This window comes from Anolis sagrei, chromosome 6, assembly GCF_037176765.1.
Source record: "Anolis sagrei isolate rAnoSag1 chromosome 6, rAnoSag1.mat, whole genome shotgun sequence".
In the NCBI taxonomy this organism is placed as follows: domain Eukaryota; kingdom Metazoa; phylum Chordata; class Lepidosauria; order Squamata; family Dactyloidae; genus Anolis; species Anolis sagrei.
In genome coordinates, this window is record NC_090026.1 from 88,527,351 (window position 1) to 88,549,099 (window position 21,749).

Consider the following 21,749-nt stretch of genomic DNA (forward strand, 5'->3'; position numbering starts at 1 on the left):
CATGTGATGGGAATTATTATTATTATTAAACTTTATTTGTACCCCGCTAGCATCTCCCGAAGGACTCGATGTGGCTTACAAAGGCCAAGGCCTCAACACAACAACAACAAACAATAACAATACGATGCAAAGCAAATTAAAAACATAAGCAATAACACAACAAAACATTACACTATTACACAATAAAACCAGGGCCAGGCCAATGATGTGTACAGGTTAAAAAAGTGCTGGGTGTGTGAGGTGGTATGTTGGAATTCTGGGCAAGTGCAATGTGCAGAGAGTCTTAAACTCTAATAAAGTGCTTCTGGGACGTAGTGCTGGATGTTATCCTATTCTGGAAAGGCACATCGGAATAACCAGGTCTTCAAGTTCTTCCTAAAGACTGCCAACGTGGGTGCTAGTCTAATGTCTTTGGGGAGGGTGTTCCAAAGTTGGGGGGCAACCACAGAGAAGGCCCTGTCCCTCGTCCCCACCAAACGCGCCTGCGACGCAGGTGGGATCGCGAGCAGGGCCTCTCCGGATGAACAAAGTGAGCGCATGGGTTCATAAATGGATATGCGGTCACGCAGGTAGGCAGGTCCCAAACCGTTTAGGGCTTTGTAGGTAAGCACCTGCACCTTGAATTGGGCTCGGTAGGTAAACGGCAGCCAATGGAGCTCCTTAAACAGGAGGGTTGACCTCTCTCTGTAAGGAGCGCCAGTTAACATCCTGGCCGCCGCCCTTTGAACCAGTTGGAATTTCCGAGCTGTTTTCAAGGGCAGCCCCACGTAGAGCGTATTACAGTAATCCAATTTAGAGGTGATCAAGGCATGGACCACCCCGGCCAAATCAACCGTTGCGAGGTACGGTCGCAGCTGGCGCACAAGTCTTAGTTGTGCAAAAGCCTTCCCGGACACCGCCGACGCCTGAGCCTCCAGCGTAAGTGATGAATCCAAGAGGACTCCCAAGCTGCGGAACTGTGACTTCAGGGGGAGTGTAACCCCATCCAGGACAGGTTGCCACCCTATACCCCGATCCGGTTAAAGATTGACCAGGAGGACCTCTGTCTTGTCGGGATTGATCTTCAGCTTGTTCTTCCTCATCCAGATAGCCACAGCGGCCAGGCACTCGTCCAGCACTCGAGGGGCCTCCATCGAATTAGGTGGAAATGAGTAGTAGGGTTGTGTGTCATCTGCGTAGAGATAGCACCTAACTCCAAAACTCCGGATGACCTCTCCCAGCGGTTTCATGTAGATGTTAAAAAGCATGGGAGATAGAATAGAGACTTGCGGAACCCCACAGGTCAAAGGCCAGGGGTCCGAGCAGGCGTCTCCCAGCTTTACCATCTGGGATCGACCCTCCAGGAAGGACCGAAGCCACGACAGAACTGTGCCCCCGAGACCCATCCCAGAGAGTCATCCCAGAAGGATACCATGATCGATGGTATCGAAAGCCACTGAGATGTCCAAGAGAACCAACAGAGTCCAAGAGAACCAACAGAGTTGGATTGTTTAATTAGGAGCAGGAGGAGGTGATCTTAGTGTGACAGGAGTGAGTAAATTCTTTGACAGTCTATCCATGTTCATAAATTCTCCAATCTTGGAGAGCCAGTTCTCTATTATTGGAGGGTCTTTGTCTTTCCATTTTTTGGGCGATCGTAATTCTCGCCGCAGCTGTGAGATAAAAAAGAATCTTTTCTTTGTTTTTCCCAATTTCAAAATCTGTTATATTCAACAGGTAATATTCGGGTTTCAATTTGTTGGCAGTGCCTATGGATTGTTATCCAGTATTTCTTGATGATCTTACAATCCCACCACATGTGGTGGTATGATCCCATTTCTCAATGGGAATTAAATAGATAATTGAAAATCAGAAAAAGGAAAATCAAACCGAGTGGAACCAACTGAAAAAATATTTGCAGGAAAAAATGAAGATTAATATCAATATATAAATAAGATAATCAAAATACTCGGATAGCGACGACACAAAGAAAACTTTTTTCATTTTTTTTTTCAAACTGATGTTTGCATCTCTGTGGAATGGACTGGAAATTCCTCACCATAAACTACTTCCCTCACATTTTTTTTTAATCACTTCAACCCCTTCCAGCCTCCCCAACTACCTCCAACCTTCTTTTTTTTTTTTTGTTCTTTTCCTTTTTCCTATTTTCCTACTTTCCTATTACCACTGTTGTTCCCCCTCTTTACGTGTCTGCAAGCATAAATGTTAATCAATAAAAATTATACATAAAAAAGGAGTAAATTCTTCATGTTCTTTAAAGACAGAACTCCATGAAACTCCACTCTTTCTCCTGCTTTCCATAGTTTTCTCCAGCTCTTTGTGATGAAGTCAATTGTGTGATTTTGAGTGTTAGTCACTTTGAGTCTCCTTTGAAAGAGAAAAAGTGAGATATGAATACAACAAATAAATAATTTCTAGAAAACAAAACTGATTAGCTGAATACAACACTAATTAGATTTTTAAATGATCATTGTTCTTATATTTTCATATATATTATTAATGAAAAATAAGATAAGACTTCCTGGAGAATCAGAAAATACTGGCTTAACCATTTTCTCCCCTTCTCTTCCCCCTTTTAAAACTTTTTTTAATTGTTGAAATTGTGATGGAGCTTCAGTGCTGCTCTTTTATTCTCTTACGTTTAATTGTGTTTTATCTGGATTGTTGTATTTTACGATGCTCTTATTTTAGTGGTGTTTATGTTTAAATGGATTGTTTTGCTTTTATGTCTGTTGGACTTTCTGTCCCATATGTAAGTTCTCTCGAGTCCCTTCAGGGAGATGGTGGCAGGGTATAAGAATAAAGTTATTATATTAATTTTTATTAAATGTTCCAGAAATGCAACCTAAATTCACTCAATTAAAACAAAAAAAAATGCAGACACTAGAATAAAACAATACCCAAATAATCCCCTAATTCAGTCCCTGTATCCCCTTCCTTTTAAAAAAGTATTTTAAAAACATACTTGCCCCCTTCAAGCCAAAACATCTATCATGTGACAGTACCTTTGTTCTTCTTTGTGGTTCCTGTGCCTTACACAAATGGGTTTCACAGATGCTTGAACCAAAATGTTCTAAAGTTCAGTAGCTAGGCAAAAACCCCTCCCCTTTCCTATCTTCCACACAGGTACCAGTCTGCCAAGCTAATGTCCCTTTAATAGTTCTCCACCAACTGTCAGAGTGATTTCCTCTTCATTGTTCTCTTTGACTGACTAGATCTTCCGTTACTTTTCATTTCTTTTTCACCTCATTGAGCTACTCTGGTGTGGCCTGCATCATTATCACCTTAGTATCATCCTCCCATCAAGAGCAGCTGTCACAGTGTCCAGGTTTCCTCCTCCTATTCTTGTTCCTTCTTCATTGCAGTTCTTCATTGGAGCCCCCGGTGACGCAGTGGGTTAAACCCCTGTGCCAGCAAGACTGAAGACCGACAGGTTGTAGGTTCGAATCCGGGGAGAGGCAGATGAGCTCCCTCTATCAGCTCCAGCTCCTCATGCGGAGACATGAGAGAAGCCTCCCACAAGGATGATAAAACATCAAATCATCCGGGCGTCCCCTGGGCAACGACCAATTCTCTCACACCAGAAGCGACTTGCAGTTTCTCAAGTCGCTCCTGATACGATAAAAAAAATTGCAGTTTTCACTTTCTATAGTTACTTCTACCGGTATTAGAATAAATAACAAATACATAATACAGTTATTTGCTACCTATCTCTCCTAAATGTGTGAGGTAAAATGCCTAGATAAAAAACATAAGACCATTAAAACACATATATTAAAAGACAGACATAAGAGTAAAACACATTTAAATAATTCATACTTCTAAAATTGAATTCATAGCTTAAAATTTACTGGGTAGGCCTGCCGGAAGAGATACAGTCAATGGTAAGCTACCTGTTCCTATTTGATCAATGAATTGTAATAGTGCTTTGAAAGTAAATAGTAAACAACAGCTATGCTTAAATAGTGCTAAATTGTTTTTAGAGAGAGAGCCAGCTTTTATTGCCATATGTAGTATTAATTTATTGTAACAATTATAAAGTGAAAACGATAGAGCTAGGTCATACAGTATATTAAAGAAGGGGGGAACTCGGGTTTTTAATAGTTGGCAGACTGACACTCCTATTAAGTAGTATAACAACATTTAAGGTGTGAAATGAATATTTTATGCTCTGTAACAAGTAACTCCAAACATATAATGAGGATAACTGTAAATTTGAGAGCTCCAAGTTACAAATTACAGTGCAAAGAACAGACAAGGATTTGATGAGCAAGAATGCATGATTGTGACACTGAAATAAAGTATGATTATGTAAAAATAATTTTAAAATTTCTTAATAATCCAATAGAACTTTATCACAGCAACTTTTGATGGGGTTTGTTATCACAGTTATATACAGTTAGATTAAACAATGAGAAATTAATGATTACAATTGTATGTACTTATGCATATGCAAGAACCATTGATTTTGATGTAATTTATGAACATGCACCTTCATAAAGGGTGGCATATCTAAATGAATATGCTAACTGTTCCTGTTTCTAGTGTAGTTCTCTTTCTGATATGCTGCACAGAGCTCTTGGTAATTTACGTAAATCTTTACAGTTGTAGGAATTTACATTTGATTTACATGTTCATGGATTTCCCATTCCATGTTGTAATAGAATGTATTATGTGTACAACAATTATACAACAATTATGTCTGTGTTTATATAGTTATATATTTCTTTTTATTAAGGAAATTAATTTCACCTTCAGAAAGAAACACAAACTTAAATCAACATTGGCTGTAAGGACATTATACCATTTATCTTTCACAATCCCCTCTACCAATTCTTCCATGTCTTTCTGTTATATCTTGAATACTTTGCATTGATTCCAAGTACTCGTATATAGTGGAGGCACCTAATTTTACCACAAAAAACTGGAAACACTTATTGACTTGAGTATAAGCCAAGGGTGGGAAATGTAGCAGCTACAGGTAAATTTCAAAATAAAAATAGATGTCAATAAAATTTCATGAATTGAGGCATCAGTAGGTTAAATGTTTTTTAATATTAACATAAAACTGTAATTTAAGATAAGACTGTCCAACTCTCATTAAATCATTATTCTAAACTCCTTCAATGTAAGTATGCATACATATTCTTCCAATAATCACCATAGTTAATTTTAACTATACATTTTGGGGGAAATGCTGTGTGTATATGAGTAAGGAAAAGTGCCCAGAGAAGAGGAGAGGAAGGTGTATGCTTTGCTGAGAGAGGAAGACAGGAAGATGCGTGCTGTGCTGAGAAAGGAGAGGAAGGTGTGTGCTACGTGAGGTAGGAGAAGAGGAAGGAGAGCTGGGTTTGCTGTGCGGAAAGATGAGGATCCTGACAGGAAGGCGAGGAGCTGAAATAAGCCCTTCTTTTATCCCCACACTTTCCCCCTCACGACCCTCACCCAAGTATAAACTGAGGGGGGCTTTTTCAGCCTGAAGAAAGGGCTGAAAAACTAGGCTTATACTCGAGTATATACAGTACTTAGGGACAAATTGCTTTCCTTACTTTTATAGTGCTGACATTTTTTTTCTGCCATCAAACTTCTTCCCACCTAAAGTGCTTACAATGCATTTTGCCCTTGTTGCATAGAGGAGGTAGAAAGTGAGGGGATTAACAATCAGAATAAAATGCTAGTAACCAGTGCAAATAATAACAATATATAAACAAAAGGAAATAAGCATTGACTATGATGAGAAAAAAGTAATAAACCAGCAGCAATGTCCAATTTAAGATGTTGTTCTTAATTCCTACCAACATGACTTTGTCTTATGATAACCTTAAGTCACCCTGTCTTCAGAAGTCCAGCAAACTCTGGTATTGAGTCTCCAATACTGATCTGGCCTTTCTATGTTCCCTACTGCCTTCTATCTTACCAATTTTTTTTTATTTAGTCATGTCTTCTGACAAAACATTCCAGGCATGACAGTCCCTGTGTAGGTATCTTGGCTTCTATGAAGAGTTTGAGCTTGATTTGCTCTTGGGCCCACTTATTTGTTTTTTTGGCAGGCCATGGTATCTGTAGAACTTTCCTCCAGCACAAGTTTTCAGACAAATTGACAGTTTTCTTCATTGACCAGCTTCCACAGCCATACATAAAAACTGGAAATACAATAGCATGGAGAATCTTCACCTTTACTTACTTACTTACTTACTTACTTAGGCAATCCCTTGTTGCCCAAGGATGATGGTCCTCCAAGATCGGTGTCCTGGTGGTGGGTCCGTAGGTGACTGTGGAGCCCTATTCTTGATCTGCATCTTCTCCCACAGTAAGGGCATCAGTTTCAAGGTGGAAGGCGGTCCCGGTCGGGGTTGGCTTGACGCACCTTCCTCTTGGCACGTTTCTCTCTTTCACCCTCCATTCGTGCCTCTTCAAATTCTACAGCACTGCTGGTCACAGGTGACCTCCAACTGGAGCACTCAAGGGTCAGGACTTTCCAGTTCTCAGTGTCTATGTCAGAGTTTTTAAGGTTGGCTTTGTGCCCATCTTTAAATCTCTTTTCTTGCACTCCGACATTCCGTTTTCTGTTCTTGAGTTCGGGATAGAGCAAGTGCTTTGGGAGATGGTGGTCGGGCCTCCAGACAACATGGCCGGTCCAGCAGAGTTGATGGCGGGGGACCATTGCTTCAATGCTGGTGGTCTTTGCTTCTTCCAGCACACTGACATTTGTTCGCTTGTCTTCCCATGAGATTTCACCTTAGTGTTCCATTATATATCTTAACACTCTTGTTACTGTCTTGTTACTATGTGGCAATGTGCTATTATCTTCCTGTAAAATTGAGAGAGAAATTATAAAATACTTGAAACAGGTTAAAACAACGGAACTGACTGAGAGTCAACAGAAAAATTTGAATACACAGATATCAATAATGGAAATATGGAAAGCCATTGAAAAGTTAAAGGCAGGGAAATCTCCATACCCAGATGGATGGATTTCACTTTTCAATACAGACTACAAAATATACACAACTGTAATAGCAGAAAGATTTAAGAAAGTTTTAATTCAGAAAGACCAGATTGGATTTCTCCCAGGCGGACAAATTAAAGATAATATCAGAGTAACAATGAATGCACTGGTATATTGGGAGAAACATAATGAGAAAGGGGGTGCACTAATATTGGTGGATGCAGAAGAAAGCATTTAATAATATCAGGTGAGAATTTTTACTGACAGTGTTGGGAAAAATGCAAGTAGGCTCAAACTTCATGGGATGGATAACTCCAATCTACAAATGACAAGTAGTAAGGATAAAAGTAAATGGAGAATTAACAGCACATTTTAAGATATCTAAAGGAGGTAGACAAGGCTGCCCTCTCTCGCCACTTCTCTCCGTAACAGTATTGGAAGTGCTATTAAATCAAAGATGCAAAGAATCTAATAGAAGAGCTTTAAAGGTCAGAAAAGTGCAACAAAAATATGTGCGTATGCCTATGGCCTAATGCTGCTAGTGGAAAACCCAGCAGAATCAATAGTTGTGTTGAACTAGTTGTTAGCAGATTATGAAACCAAGATGATTGTTAAAAATTTGCAACAGAAAGACAAACAAAAACTGATGGAAGACTCAGGATTTCAAATAGACAGAAAAATGAAATACTTTGAAATTTGGCTAACAGACAAGGTGTCAACAATGTTTGAAAGCAATTATGTCCATGTTTGGAAGGAAATGAGGCATCTTATGAATTGGGAAAAAAAGTTATCTTTACTAGGAAGAATTACAGCAATAAGGATGAACGTGTTACCAAAGGTATTTTAGTTTCAGACCGTGCCAATTATCATAAATGAAATTGTATTTCGAAGCATCTGCAATTTTGTGGATGAGAGATTGGATGATGCTAGAAAATGAGAGAATTTTGACCAGAGAAGGTTATAGTTTACCATTTGGATGACATGCATATATTTGGAATGACAAATCCAAATAGACAAGAGCTTCACAAATAATATTATGAGAAAAGCACTTTTGAGAATTCGGTTAAATCATAAATTGAAATTTGGACATAAGACCCAACTCTGGATTTTACCACATGAAGCTTTCCAGGTGATTAAGAAAGAAGACATAGAGGAATGGATAAGATACAAGAAGATACTCAAGTTCATAAATAATCAATCTATGCTAAAATCAAGAGAACAATTGAAACAAGAAGGGTTAAATATTGGATGGTTCACTTATGAGCAAATTAAACAGAAATTTAATCAAGATCCCCAATATGGCTTTGAAAACAAAATGGCTGAGCTGGAAAAAAATATTATGGCTAGAATAAAGTAAACATATCGTAAGGATTTATCAATTTTTATTGAGATATGAGACAAGTGAAGAACAAGTAAAAGTCTGTATGGTAAATTGGGCAAAAGATGTGGGTCATAAAATAAATATGAACATATGGGAAGGAATGCGGAACAAAGGCCTTACATTTACAAAAGCAAATGAATTGAAAGAAAACTTATAAAATGTTTCCCAGGTTGTTCATCACCGTAGTAAAACTTGCCAAGATGAATAAAAACAAAATAGTGGATAACAAATGTTAAAAATGTAAGAGAAAAGAAAGGACTTTTTTCCACATGTGATGGACCTGTCATAAAGCCCATGCATATTGGACAGCTGTTAAAAAAGCAATCCAAATCATTTTACAACAGAACATACCGTTCTCACCATAAATATTTTTGTTGGGACTGGTAAATGAACATGAAAAATATTGTTTTCTTTCAAAACACTGTAACAGCTCCTTGAATAGTTTATTCCAGACACTGGAAAGAAAGTATTATTCCATCTGTAAATGAATAGTTGACCAAACTGCTAAATTTTTGAGTATTTGGTAAACTAACTTGTTTTCTTAAAAATAGAACAATACAATGTTTTCAAAATAATTGGAAGCCTTTCGCACAATATAGAGATAGAACATTTAAAGACTGGTCTGTAATAGTGTCAAGTGATTAGAAATACATGGTCAGAAAGAAGTTCAAGATTATGATAAATGTTATATGATTTTGAATACTTTTGTAAATGTTACATATATAAATATATATTGCTGGATAGGACAAATTATTGTAAGACTCTATCTTGGTGTAGGGTCGGGAAGGTTTCTTTCAAATGGGACACGCATGGGTTTGACTGTTTTTGGAAAGTGTAAAATTACTACTGCCGATTGGTGGCTTTGTATGTCAATAGCTTTGTTATAATGAATACACTTTGGAAATAATAATAATAATTATAATAATTATAATAATAATAATGAAAAAATCATTGTAAAAAAAATTGGGAGAGCATGACTTCTTGTATACAGTCACCAGTGGCTTTCCATGGCAGAGTGGTAGTCTCTTAGGGCCCTTCCACACAGCCATCTAACCCAGAATATCAAGGCAGAAAATCCCACAATATCTGCTTTGAACTGGGTTATCTCAGTCCACACTGCCTATATTCCACTTCAAAGCAGAAAATGTGGGATTTTATTCAGAGGTGTGGCAGGGGCCATAGAGTCATAGTCCATCTCTTAAACCACTTCACAATGCTTTAATATTAAGGAGATACATCGAAAAGGCGATTATAGGTGACTAAAAAGGTGATTATAGAATGAGGACTGAAGCATGACTACTGAAAAGTCCCTTTTTCACATCACTGCTTGTACTGAGATTGTCAGCAGGATTAAAATAAGATATCCATAGATTCACAGGCAGCTCACATGGAATATGATCCTTCAAGTAACTTGCCTACAAACTATCAAGAGATTAAAAGGTCAAAGCCAGCACTTCTGCCTGGAAAATGAACTACTACTGTTGAAAAGCTTTTCCATGTTTCTTATTAGTTCTAATCCACAGTTTGGTTTCTGATTATCTCAATAGTGGGGGAAGAAAGAAGCAGATTCTGTATTGGCCTTTTTATACAAAACAAATAACAATTGAAGAAATTTGCCTGTTTTTTAGGTAAAACATTTTCCTCTTATCAGTTACCAGGCAAGGCAGCTCCTTTGGCTAGAAAACTAGTCTCCATTGCAATACAATGTCACTAGAAAGTAGAAATACTGTCTTTCTCTCCTTCCCAAGGGCAGTTGACCTTCTCCTCGCCAAAGAGGTGAACCTCTTGCCAGCACATATGACTACAGACTATTACATTAATCTGTTTAGCCGCAGTACCAGCTGCTTGCATGTTTTTAATTATCTTATTAGATGGTATAACAGTGACCTATGAAATAAAAGTGAAGGTGAACATTTTAAACTTTTGTTTCATAGTTATTTTCCTAAATATATACTAATACTAGCTGGTTTTTTCTCCTCAGTGGAAGCAAATTGAACCAGACCTTAGAATATTATTTTCAGGGCAAAATCTCTTTAATGGATTTTCTCATCATTTGTTAAGTATTTCTCATATGTACTGTGTAAAGGCATGAAAGTTAACCTAAGTTCTTCCTTTTAATGAGCTGAGGTTTATAACTATTACTCTGAATGTAATTCTAATAAATGCAGACTGCTTTGACACTTTCAGGTTTTTTTTTCTGATTTCCAACACTATTGCTTAATTCATTTATATTGTGCTGGTAACCACCATCTGTGCATTCAAGATTACATAAAATTTGTGAAAGACCTTAAGTTGTATATCTGCTCCAGTTAGTGTGTACACCTGCATTCTTTATAGTGTCAGACAAGTAATCATTTTGTATATAAGCATGACTGCATCAACAATCTTCTTCCAATAACAAAGCACAGAAAGATAGATGAAGGGAGGAATTGATGTCTGAATAGGATAGTGGGACTTTTAAAACACTAGGCCAGGACACCAGTGAAGAGGGAGGTGAAATTTGACACAAAATGTCTTGATCTGCCACTCTCTCGTAAACACACTGAGGATAACTGTGAGGGTGAGTAAAGGAACTTATCTGTATGGGCAACTGGGAGGGAACTAGAAGCTACATTACCAATATCATTGATCCTTTTTTAAAAACGCAAATCTGTTGCCTTTGAGAAGAGTGTAAACTTAGGCTCTATTAAAAATGAATGGCTTGGTCTGTAGCATGACTGTTAGAGGAGTTTCTTTTTGTTCGTCTTCCTTACCCATATTTATTCAGTTACTGGACCTATAATTAAATAGTTTTGTCTATAATTTTGAATGATGTTGAGGTATATCAGTGAATAGAGAGCCATAATGTGGTAAATTGAGTGGAAACCAGTTGTAGTCTTGGATTCAAAGCCCTGCTCAACCACAGAAACCAATTGAATGATCTTGAGCAAGTCACATTCTCTCAACATCAGAGGAATTATGATTAATCAATGATTATGTTTATTTATACCCTGCTTTTTCTCTCCACAAAAGAAACAGAGAGCAAAGGCAAACTTCTTCTGAGCAAACCTTGCTGACAAACCCCCATGATAACTTCGTCTTAGTGTCATCATAAGTCAGAAATTAATTGAAGGTGTTGAATGTGTCTATTTTATGAAATAACTATTCTCTTGCATGAGGTGAAACTAATAATAATAATAATAATAATAATAAGCTTTACATACAAGCAGATCAAATCATAAACAATAAAATAAACAACATCAGGTGTACTTATAGAACAACTCAAAAATAACAAACTTAGAAATTTAAAAATATAAATCAAACATTTAGAACATGTTTACTACTAGATCTAATAATAGCATACAGTCAAAATATTAAAAGTAAAAAGGCATTTACAAGTCAATAGGGCTGAGATGGTGTCCGAGTCACCGTGTTTAAGGTGCTGGCCGAATAAAATTATTATATTGCATAATTCCACAAGTTAAAAAGGACCTATATGAGTCTAGTTACCATCCCCCTCCCACACCCACCTCCCCATAACATCCACCCCATTCTTTATGCCCTCCCAGAGACTCCCAGATCCCCACAATTAAGGAGTGTTGGCACTAAGAAGAAATTTGATACCATTTTAGACTTTGGAAAGAACTTTTAAAAATCATAATTATATAAAGAATGAGATGGGAAATATGAGACATAGCAAGCCTGGAAATACCCTATATTGTCCATATGTTAATGTACTTATTCTATCTCTTGCCCTAAAAAGCAGCTACCATATTTCACTGCATAATGGCTGCACTCCCCTCCCCTCCCCCCTTGTCCTCTTCAAAAAAAATGGGGTGTGACTATTATGCAGTGAAATATTGGACGTCTATGGGACCTCCTCCATCTGGCAGCTGAGGGAGACCTCATAGGCCTCTCCTTCCAGCACGTGTGGGTGAGTGAAGTCTACAGGGCCTCCTTCAGCTGCCAGCAGGAGGCCGCCATCAAACTCTGGCAGCTGAAAGAGACTGCATAAGCCTCTCCGCCCACATGCCTTCTTGGCCCCATAGTTCTCCCCAGCAGGCACCCTTCACCTCTGCACGCACCTGCTGGAGAGAGCTGGAAGGTTTTTCTGGGCTGCAGCCAGCTGATCAATCTTGTCAGCTGTCTGCAGTTGAGGGAGGCTCCATAGTTCTCCCTGGCAGGCGTGCATAGTGGTGAGCCTTCACCATACATGCTCTTGCCAAAAAGAGTGGAGAAGCTTTTCTCAGCTTTCCTCACTGTCATCAGCTGATCAGCCTCGATCAGTTGGCGGCATCGTGGGAAGCCTTCCAGCTCTCCCCAGCTCTCACACAGTCCGTTCCTCGGATCTACTATTATGTGGGGGAAAGCAAAAATCCCATTTTGCCTTTCTCAAGGAGAAGCAATGATTATGTGATGAAATACACTAGTCCTTTGTGGTCAAAGAAAGAAAACACATGCATGTAATGATGTATCAGAGTAAATATTTCCTTTAAATATTTCTGACAGTAGCACATGAGGATTGCCTTCTTTGGACAGAACACTCTGATTACAACAAGAGAGAAGTTATTCTCGGGTCAGAACAAACAGAGAGCTACCCAGGTTGCTGCTTGATGTTAGGAACTTCCTGCTTGTAGGATAAGCAGTGTTTGTTAAAAATCATCCCCTGTACTCAATTCATTCTGTATGGAGAGGGCCACAAAGCTGTGCTTTCTTGCCGTGAGAGCCTTTGAGAATGATCACGTCAAGACAGCTGCAGGCAGGAGTCTGGATGAATAGGGAGAATACAGCTACATTCTTATACTTCATTTTCTACAACTAGCTTTAATGGAAGTATCCAATAAAGTTGTTCTAAGTAACAAAAGCAGTCACGATAAATTGTTAGCATTTTGGAATCATTAATGTTCTGTCGCTGTAATTTTAAAAGGCTTCCTTTTATTCTGATAAATTCTAGCATTCCTTTAATATATTTCATGCCTTATGTTAATGTCTTTGTCATAGGTTTTTAAAGTTTTAACAAGTACTGTTTCACATATGCATTATAAAAATAGTTCATTACTAAAGTGAGCGTGAATTAAAATATTTATTAAAACTTCTTGAAGCACAGTGGGCCTAAATAACGCAGTGAAATTACTGTATCAGAATTAATTTAAACTCTAAACTCAAATCATCTTTGTGCCTTTGTGACTGAAATTGACAGATAAATGGCACCATGCTTCTTTTAGTGTTGAGTTGTGCATGTTCAGATCTTAATCATGCTGGCACTTGTTCCTTGGAGAGTGGAACTAGTTCATAAGGTTTTTAGTGACCTAAAAGCAAGAACATCTGCTACTGAATCATGAGCAAATTGTTGGCCAAGTTTAGGGATCTGTATATGATAGTTGTTTTCTCAGCATGGAGATGGTCACTTCAAATGGTAAAATTGCAGTGAATCCTATTGTAATCAATAGTTCCAGAATTTTTTGCACTTTCATATTACAATATCTCCAAATCCAGGTTATGTTTAAAATGTTATGTTTGCTTTTGTTTTGTGAGACATTGTGTAAAGAAATTTTAATTTTATATCCCATTTTCCATGTTCTGCCATGGTTTAAGTCATAAGGTCTCTAGTTCTACCAACTTTACCAACTAAAGAAAATAATATTAAGTCCAGTGATCAGATAGATAGATTTAGCAGGTAAGAAGGGGACAGATCAGGCCCGTAGCCAGAATTTCATTTCGGGGGGGGGGGCTAATTTTTTTCAGGAGGGGTTTCAGGGGGTGGCTGAGTGAAAGAAGGTCTAGCCTAGCAAACCTTTTGTATCATTACCCCAATACCCCCATTCATATGGGATATATTGAGTATGGTGATCAGATCATGATATGAATAAACATAACAGTTTAAATAATGCACCAGTAAGGCCTTTTCGCGAACCACCATGAGAATTTCGGGGGGGGGGGGGGCTGAAGCCCCTCAAGCCCCCCCCCCCCCCCCCCCGGCTACATGCCCGGGACAGATATAGTATCAGGTCAGCTAGAATCAATATTTTCAACATCCAGTGATGCTTAACAGTTGTTACCTGTGCAGTTCCTTAAATGAATGTCATACTCTTATGGAGGTAGTAATACCCAAGTGACTAGATACCACAGCGTATAGTAGTAATTTTTCAGAAAAATCAGTGACTTCCTACTTTTGTTCCACTTTAGTCTAAGGTATTATGACTTACCCAAGGATATCTAGTGAGTTTGCCCAAAAAGTAAATAATGATGCTTCAATTAGGTAAAAACATCACCAGAATAATCAATTTCAATGCAATGTCAGAAATAAATTTTGTCTGAATATTATTTGCTGCAAAAACAATTACATTGGGATAGTGGGCAAATTCATAAAACATTTTCTGAAACTATGTTGATAGCATAAGCAAGACAAGATAGAGACTCAAATGTTCTTCAGAATATAAAGAATAATATAAATAAATAATGAGGCACATCCTCACTATATCCCCAAAAATGCATAAAGGAAGACCAAGGCAGTGTGAGAATATCTGACTTCAAAAATGGCTGTAGGCATGGTTTGAAAATAAGTTTAGGAAATGTAAGCTTTACCAAGTAAGCTGCTTTTTTATTGCAAATATTTATACAGCTTCTACCATTTTGAAAATTCAGTAGCAGTACATTACCTGAAAATATCAGGAAGCTTCTCTTCGTATTCAAGATGGAAGAGACGCTAAGTAAGATAGTATATAACTAAAACAAATTCTGATAACTTGAACTCCAGACTTTGTAGTGAACAACTGTTCAAAGCATAAATTGAGGATTCCACAAACAGGATTCCTTTAAAAATTCTTCAATGATTAAATAAAATGAAGAGATCTTCTAGAAGGAAATCAAAAATTGGCTCAAACCAAGTGGCAATAGGGAGAAATTAAAAGGGGTTTTAAAGGAAACTATTTTGAAAAAACAGGATGGATGGATAGTAGATGTAGAAATGCTTTGTTGTATTTAATTGCTATCAAGTCAAACTTTGATTATTTGAACCTTTGAAGGAGACACCTCCAAGGCACTCTACTACCAACAGCCTTGCTCGGGTCTTAGCAACTCAAGGATGTGGTTTCCTTGACACGTATATCCACCTGTGTGGCTTCCGATTTTCCTACTGCCTTCTACATTGACAAATATTAGTGTCGCTTTTACATAGTCATGTCTCTCTTTCTGAGACATGACTATGTAAAAGTGACACTAATACGAATCAGTTTTTGGTCAACTTTAGATTCAGTTTGGTTATTTGGGTGAGGATTCAGAAAATTGCATTGGATAGACCACATCAGCTCTAGTTTCTGATACAGAATATATGCCATCCAGTAGTCAACATCTATCCGCCCACAGAAAACCATATTTAATAAGCCTCAGCACTATAAGAGGGTTTCATAAGACTGCACTGGTGTAGTAAAGGTGAGGCCACAGACCCTATTTTAGTTCTTGCAGACCACTGTTGGTCCACGGACCACTGCCCTAAAGCTTCAGACTTGACAAACATACAGTGGATGTTCTTTAGCTATTTCACAAATTGTTCCGTAAAGCACTGGAGAGCTAGAAAACATGTTTCCTCAATTTATTTTACCGAACTGTTAGAATTTAAGGAAATGGGAGAACATTGCTTTGGGTTTGTTTTTTTTGTTTTTTAAGATACCATATATGCAAAGTCTTATAATGAGACATGGGTTGAAGCTTGCTTTGGAATGACCCAGGTTATCTGGAGGACCGTATTTTCCCATATGAGCCAGCCATGCTTTGGGAATCTGTGCATAAGGGCTTTTCTCTTTCCCACCAACCTTATGTACACCCAATGAGAGAATGCTCTCATTGGTTGCATCCAAGTTCCTGGAACTCCCTTGGCATCCGACTTGCTGTCTTTCCACATTAAGGTTAGGACTTGTTTTATTTTGTTTGTTGTGTTTGTGGTTTAATTGGTTTTAATTTTATGAGTAGTTTAATTGTTGTTGTTGTGTGTGTGTTTGAAAGAGCTTCTTTTGCACGGTGAAGTGATTTGAGCTTAGTACTGGGTTTCCATGAGACCAGGGTTCAAATTCCTACTCAGCCATGAAAACCATTGAATGACCTTGGAAAGTCAGAATCTCAGAGGAAGGCAATGGCAAACCCTTTTTTGCCAACAAAGCCTTGTCTTCATGGTTGCCATCAATCAGAGACAACTGGAAGGCACAGAAAAATAACATTTTAAAAGCTATGTTTCTTTTAACTATTATAAGGTGGGATATAAACATAACAATATAGTAGAATCATTCAGATATATCTATATTATGAATAGGGGTTTTGCATTTATGTAAAAAATAAAAATAAAATCATGAAATAATTGTGTAACACAAATATCAAGGATAATTAAGAAGTACTTGTTTGATACCAGATATTTAAAATAAATTTGCTGGATTGTTTCTTACTTTGATAGCTCATTTCATTTTACTAAGAGATTCTCCCTACTTGTCCAAACTGTGCATAATACTAATCATTATTTCAACATTATAAAAGATCTTTACTGTGGGAAGAATTAAAATGGATGAATCCTTGAACAATTTCTAAAATATTTTTCTTTCCACAGAAAGCAAAAAGACTGTGTACAGTTCTTAATTGCCTTTTCGAGGCTGAGTTCCCTCATTACCTGTGATTTAAGCTAAAAATGAAGTAATTATAGATAACAGTGTTTATCTGGTTGATCTTGGCACCTGCAGTCCTAATGCTGAAGCGCTTCCTGTTTCTGAGGCCAGGCTTTAACGTCTGTGGCTGGCTTTACTAATCTGAGCTTCTTATATTTCTGCTGAATTTCCTATAAAAGTTTCAAATGCCATGCTGTGCAGAAAACATTTTTTTTTTCAGAGAGTGGATTTGGTGAAAAGCAGGTTTGTGTTGGATATAATTTTTCTTTTCTCAAACAGCAATGATGGTGAGATTTGTATATCTTGCTTTTTTCCTTTCTTTACTATAACAAATAAGAATAGTTATTGCGAGGCATATTATTTTGTGTTTATATTTGGCCCAAAGAGTGTTATTCAGCAAAACCTCATGTATTTCATGAACAGTAGCTGTATTTGAATTAGTTAGTGTGTTGTTATAGGGACATTCGATTAGGATTCAAAAAATCTAGGGTTTGAAACTCCATACAGTCTTGGAAACCCATTGAATAACCTTGGGCAAGTCAGGACCTCAGAGCTTTTGTGCAAAGGCGATGGCAAACCTTGGAATACATTTTGTCAAGAAAACCCATTGATAGTGTCACCATAAGTTGGAGCTATCTTGAAGGCACTTAACAACAACATTATCATTGTCAATCTCACCATCATTTTCATTATATTTATGTCCCACCTTTTCTCCAGTTTCAGTCTGAAGGAATCTTACAACAGGCATAGTTGAAAATTTACAATATACAAAATTATCTATGGGTGTTACTACTCACCAGTTTTTTTGCTAAACTATCAATATAGATTGGCAACATTTGAGTTCTTTAAGAACTTTTTAATATGTGCCATCAGGACTAGTTACTTCTTAAGCCATTTTTAAAACAGTGGTAACTTTCTTGTTACCATTGTTAAACTTAATTCTGCAACTATTTCCCCTAAATCGGTGTTTTAGGTGTTGATATATACCCAACATGTTCTAGACAGAAGACTGATACAACAGATTTATTTATCTTATCTCAGAAAGACCATAGTATTTAAGCACTTATTGAACAGATCAGACCACAGTAATTGTAAGTATAGAATAAGCAATTCAGTTAAAACAATTATCAAACAAAACATTTAATATTATATCAGTGCAAAATGCATACCAGCTTAATAAAACTCTAAAATAGATATAAATTATAAATATAGTTCAAAATTTTACTATTTCTTTGGATTTATAAATTAATTGTTCAACAAAAAATAATATAAGGATCTAACAAGTAATGCAAGTTTTAAGATAGAATCATAGAGTTGGAAAGAGACCACATGGGCTATCTAGTCCAACCCCCTGCCATTCAAGAAAAGATGTTGGCTTTTTAGTGGCTAGAAACAGAAAACACAATTTCGGTAGGATGTACTTGTTTACTAAAATTAGCTTTGGACAACTAGAGTGAGATGACCTCATTTGATCATATTGTTCCTAAGTGGTTGTCCTTTACAAAACAACAGTGGTTTTATAATTAAACAATCAGGTGGAATAATAGACAATCTAGATCATTCCTCCTCTGTTTTTTTTTCATTTTTATATTATGGTCTCAGGACATACGAGATATTTGGTCTTGCATTCAAGGAATATTAATCTTGCTTTTGGGTTGTAGAAAATGCTTCAATGAAATGGAAACATATTCACCATATGTAGAATTTCAGTTTTGGAACTTGCTTTCAAAATTATACTATACACTAGTCCTGAAAAGATGGACTTTACATCTTAGAAAACATGGATTTACTCATGTAATAAAATATAGGTAAAACATTAAAATTGCATAAATGCTTATCAGTATTTCAACTGCACCAGTGAAATGTGACATATTGCATGTGTGATGTTGCTTACCTCCACCCATTCTCAGAATTAGTCTAATTATCAGAGATATTGAGGCAGGCAGCAGTGATTTAGGGGACAGCAGTAGGTATCACTGACTCTTCCCTTCTGAGTTCCCAGCTGTTCCCATTTTTTGGAGGACAGTGAAGTGTGTGTCACCAGCCTGTTTTGCATCAGGTGTAATGGAGTAGCCTATCCTGTTGCCAATGCAGCTGCCAGACCAACAGTCTTCTATGTGTTGGAATAGAGTAGGCCGCTATCTTGTCCTCTGCAAAAATGTATTCAGTTGGCCTTGGTCCTACCATGCCCAAAAACCCAGTATTATTTCATTTTATTTATGTAAATACTTAAGATATTTTTAATTTAGTTTGGTTTAGTTTTCCTCAAATTATATTTGACATTTCATTGACTCAAGAAAGTCTTTGGGCTATTTCACTTGAGATCCTCAGGTGGGAGGTAGCATTTCTGAGATTCAGTTCAGTGGAAAATGGAGGAGATATTCTTTAATTCTTGTATTCAAATTCACTAAATGGTTTGGGACAATTAATTTCCAATTGTTTCCCAGTAGAGTAGATTTACTTGTACATTAATGAAGCACAGGTGTTAGGCCCCTGGTGTCTTTGTGCCTAGGAGGCATATTTAGGTTGTTTATCTAGTCAGCCGTAGGTACTGCCAGGTACTCAAGCTTGCCTTTAACAGTTTATACAGTGAGGGTTTCTTATCTTTTAAAAAATTGCTAGCACCTGTTAAAATTTTAAAACTGATCATGTAGAAAGAAGAGAAGGCGATAGTAAACAGCACTAAAAGTTAACGGAAGTCATCTTCTCTTACGCTTAACTGCCCAGCTTGATGTTATGAAGAAAGGGAGCTTAATTTAGGCAAATGTGTCATGAGAAGAGGTAATAGACAACACTCCTTTTCTTCACATGTTTTGGAATTAGGTATCCTTTCAAATAGGTTCTGTTTTATCTAAGGGTGAAACCAAAATATGGCTATATTAATATTAATTTTCTTTGTTTATTCACTGAGCTTCAGAACCAACATTTTAGAGGAAAGAGAATAGCCTCCACAGACATTATGAATTTGTGTAGCTGGCATAATTACAGTGATCTACATATTCATTAAATCCAGGGAAGAAATGTGTCCAAAAAGACAACCATGCGTTTAGAAATAGCACACTGCTAAATATATACATTTGAAACTTCCTTTCCTTTTGTTTACCCAAAATTACTTCATGTTATATTGCTTCTCAGCCAGCTAAGTCCTTAATAATAATTTTAAAAGTTTTCTTGCTCTCATTCATTCTGTGCAGTAAAGAATGGGAAGAATTATTTGTAAACAACAATTACTTGGCAACAATACGACTGAAGGGGATTAATGGGCAGCTGAGAAGCAGCAGGTTCCGTAGTGTTTGTTGGAAGGTAAGAAGAAAATATTTATTTACAGCTTGCATTTGTAATATATCAACCCATTACCTGATGCACTTGAATATTGCTTATGTAAAGAGTCATTGAGTTTTGCAGGAGACGTCACTTTTGTCTGTTTTTCCTGATCAAATTGAAGAAGTTATGTCAAATGCTTTTGACTTGGAAGTATTACATAATGAAATATTCAAATATTAGTAGTTTTTCATTGAAAGTATTGTTAAATTGTGTAACTCTTTAAAGTCGCACTTTTAAAATAGATCTTTGTATCCTTTTGCATCTGTGGATGGAAAAAATGTGAAAGAGCAAATCCAAATTTATATGCTGGTTGGGTTTAAGAAGCTAGGAAAGCAAGTAGAAGGTATAGATCAAGTGCAACAATAAAAAGACTAGATACAGGATCTACCTTGTATTAGCAGAAGGGCTCCACTTATCAGAGGCTTTCACATCATTTTGAGGGGTTTACTATGAACCACAATATATTCTATTCAACACTGTCTCCTCCATGCAGAATTATCAAAGGCCAAAGAAGCTGCCTGGTGCCATTGTGAAAAATTGGGTATATTTAATTCAGATGTACCTAAGTACAGGCGGTTCACAAGTTACAAACAAGGTTCTGTAGGTTTGTTCTTAAGTTGAATTTGTATGTAAGTTAGAACAGGTACATATAACTCCAGACAAAATCACCCCTGTGCTGTTTGTTTTGCTATTTGTGCCCCTGTTCAGAAGATTTAACCTCACTTTCTGTCCCTGTTACAATTGGATTTTGAAAAAAATGACTTGTTGTGGAAACAAGGATTGGTGAGAAAGCTTCAATGGAGACACCTTTTCCCCACGATAACTCTTCTAGAAGTGAACTTCTCTCCTGAAGGGTAGATTTATCTCACTTCCTGATGTCTCATCCCCGTTCTTAACGATGAGTTGTTTATAAATTGGATATTTGTAGCTTGGGGACTGCCTGTATAGATCCTATAATATTTGGCTCCAAATTCCACATCCAGACTCCATATTTGTAGAAGCAACACAGTCATTTGTGATTGCATTGACTATAACGTTGACCATACAAGTTCAAGCAGCATATTTTCATGTATTTTTAGGTTGAGGCACATGCATTTTCCCATGCACATATCAGCAAAGCATCAACCAAAGATGCAATCTTGAGTGAATTGAAAAGCACCAATAATTTTCAGTGGGTTGAGATATTTGACCAATATAATACAGGTGAATCCTGTGGTCATTTTAGTTCATTGCATTAAAAGTTTGCTATTTAGATACTAGATTTATACACTTTGCACGTTTATCTAACCAGCATTTGTTTCATCTAATTTGCAGCTCTTTTTGAATGTTCTACCTCCTGATAGAAATCAATGGATCAGTAAAACAACAAAATTAAGAACATTTTATAACAAGATAAAAGAAATTGTAAGTTGTTCTATGGTTCCATTTTTTCAATTTTGTCTGATAGGAAAGAAACTAAACTTTTAAT

General features: G+C 37.0%; 1 protein-coding gene across 7 annotated transcripts in view; it reads left to right on the forward strand.

Moving 5' to 3' along the window:
• TBC1D5 (TBC1 domain family member 5) overlaps nt 1-21,749 on the forward strand; it is a 299,834-nt gene that overhangs the window by 140,892 nt on the left and 137,193 nt on the right. For all 7 annotated transcript variants that reach the window (XM_060781976.2, XM_060781971.2, XM_060781970.2 and 4 more), the window contains 2 exons: nt 20,152-20,260; nt 21,596-21,685. In XM_060781976.2, coding sequence (XP_060637959.2) covers nt 20,152-20,260; nt 21,596-21,685 — 199 coding nt within the window. The remainder of the gene's footprint in view (nt 1-20,151; nt 20,261-21,595; nt 21,686-21,749) is intronic.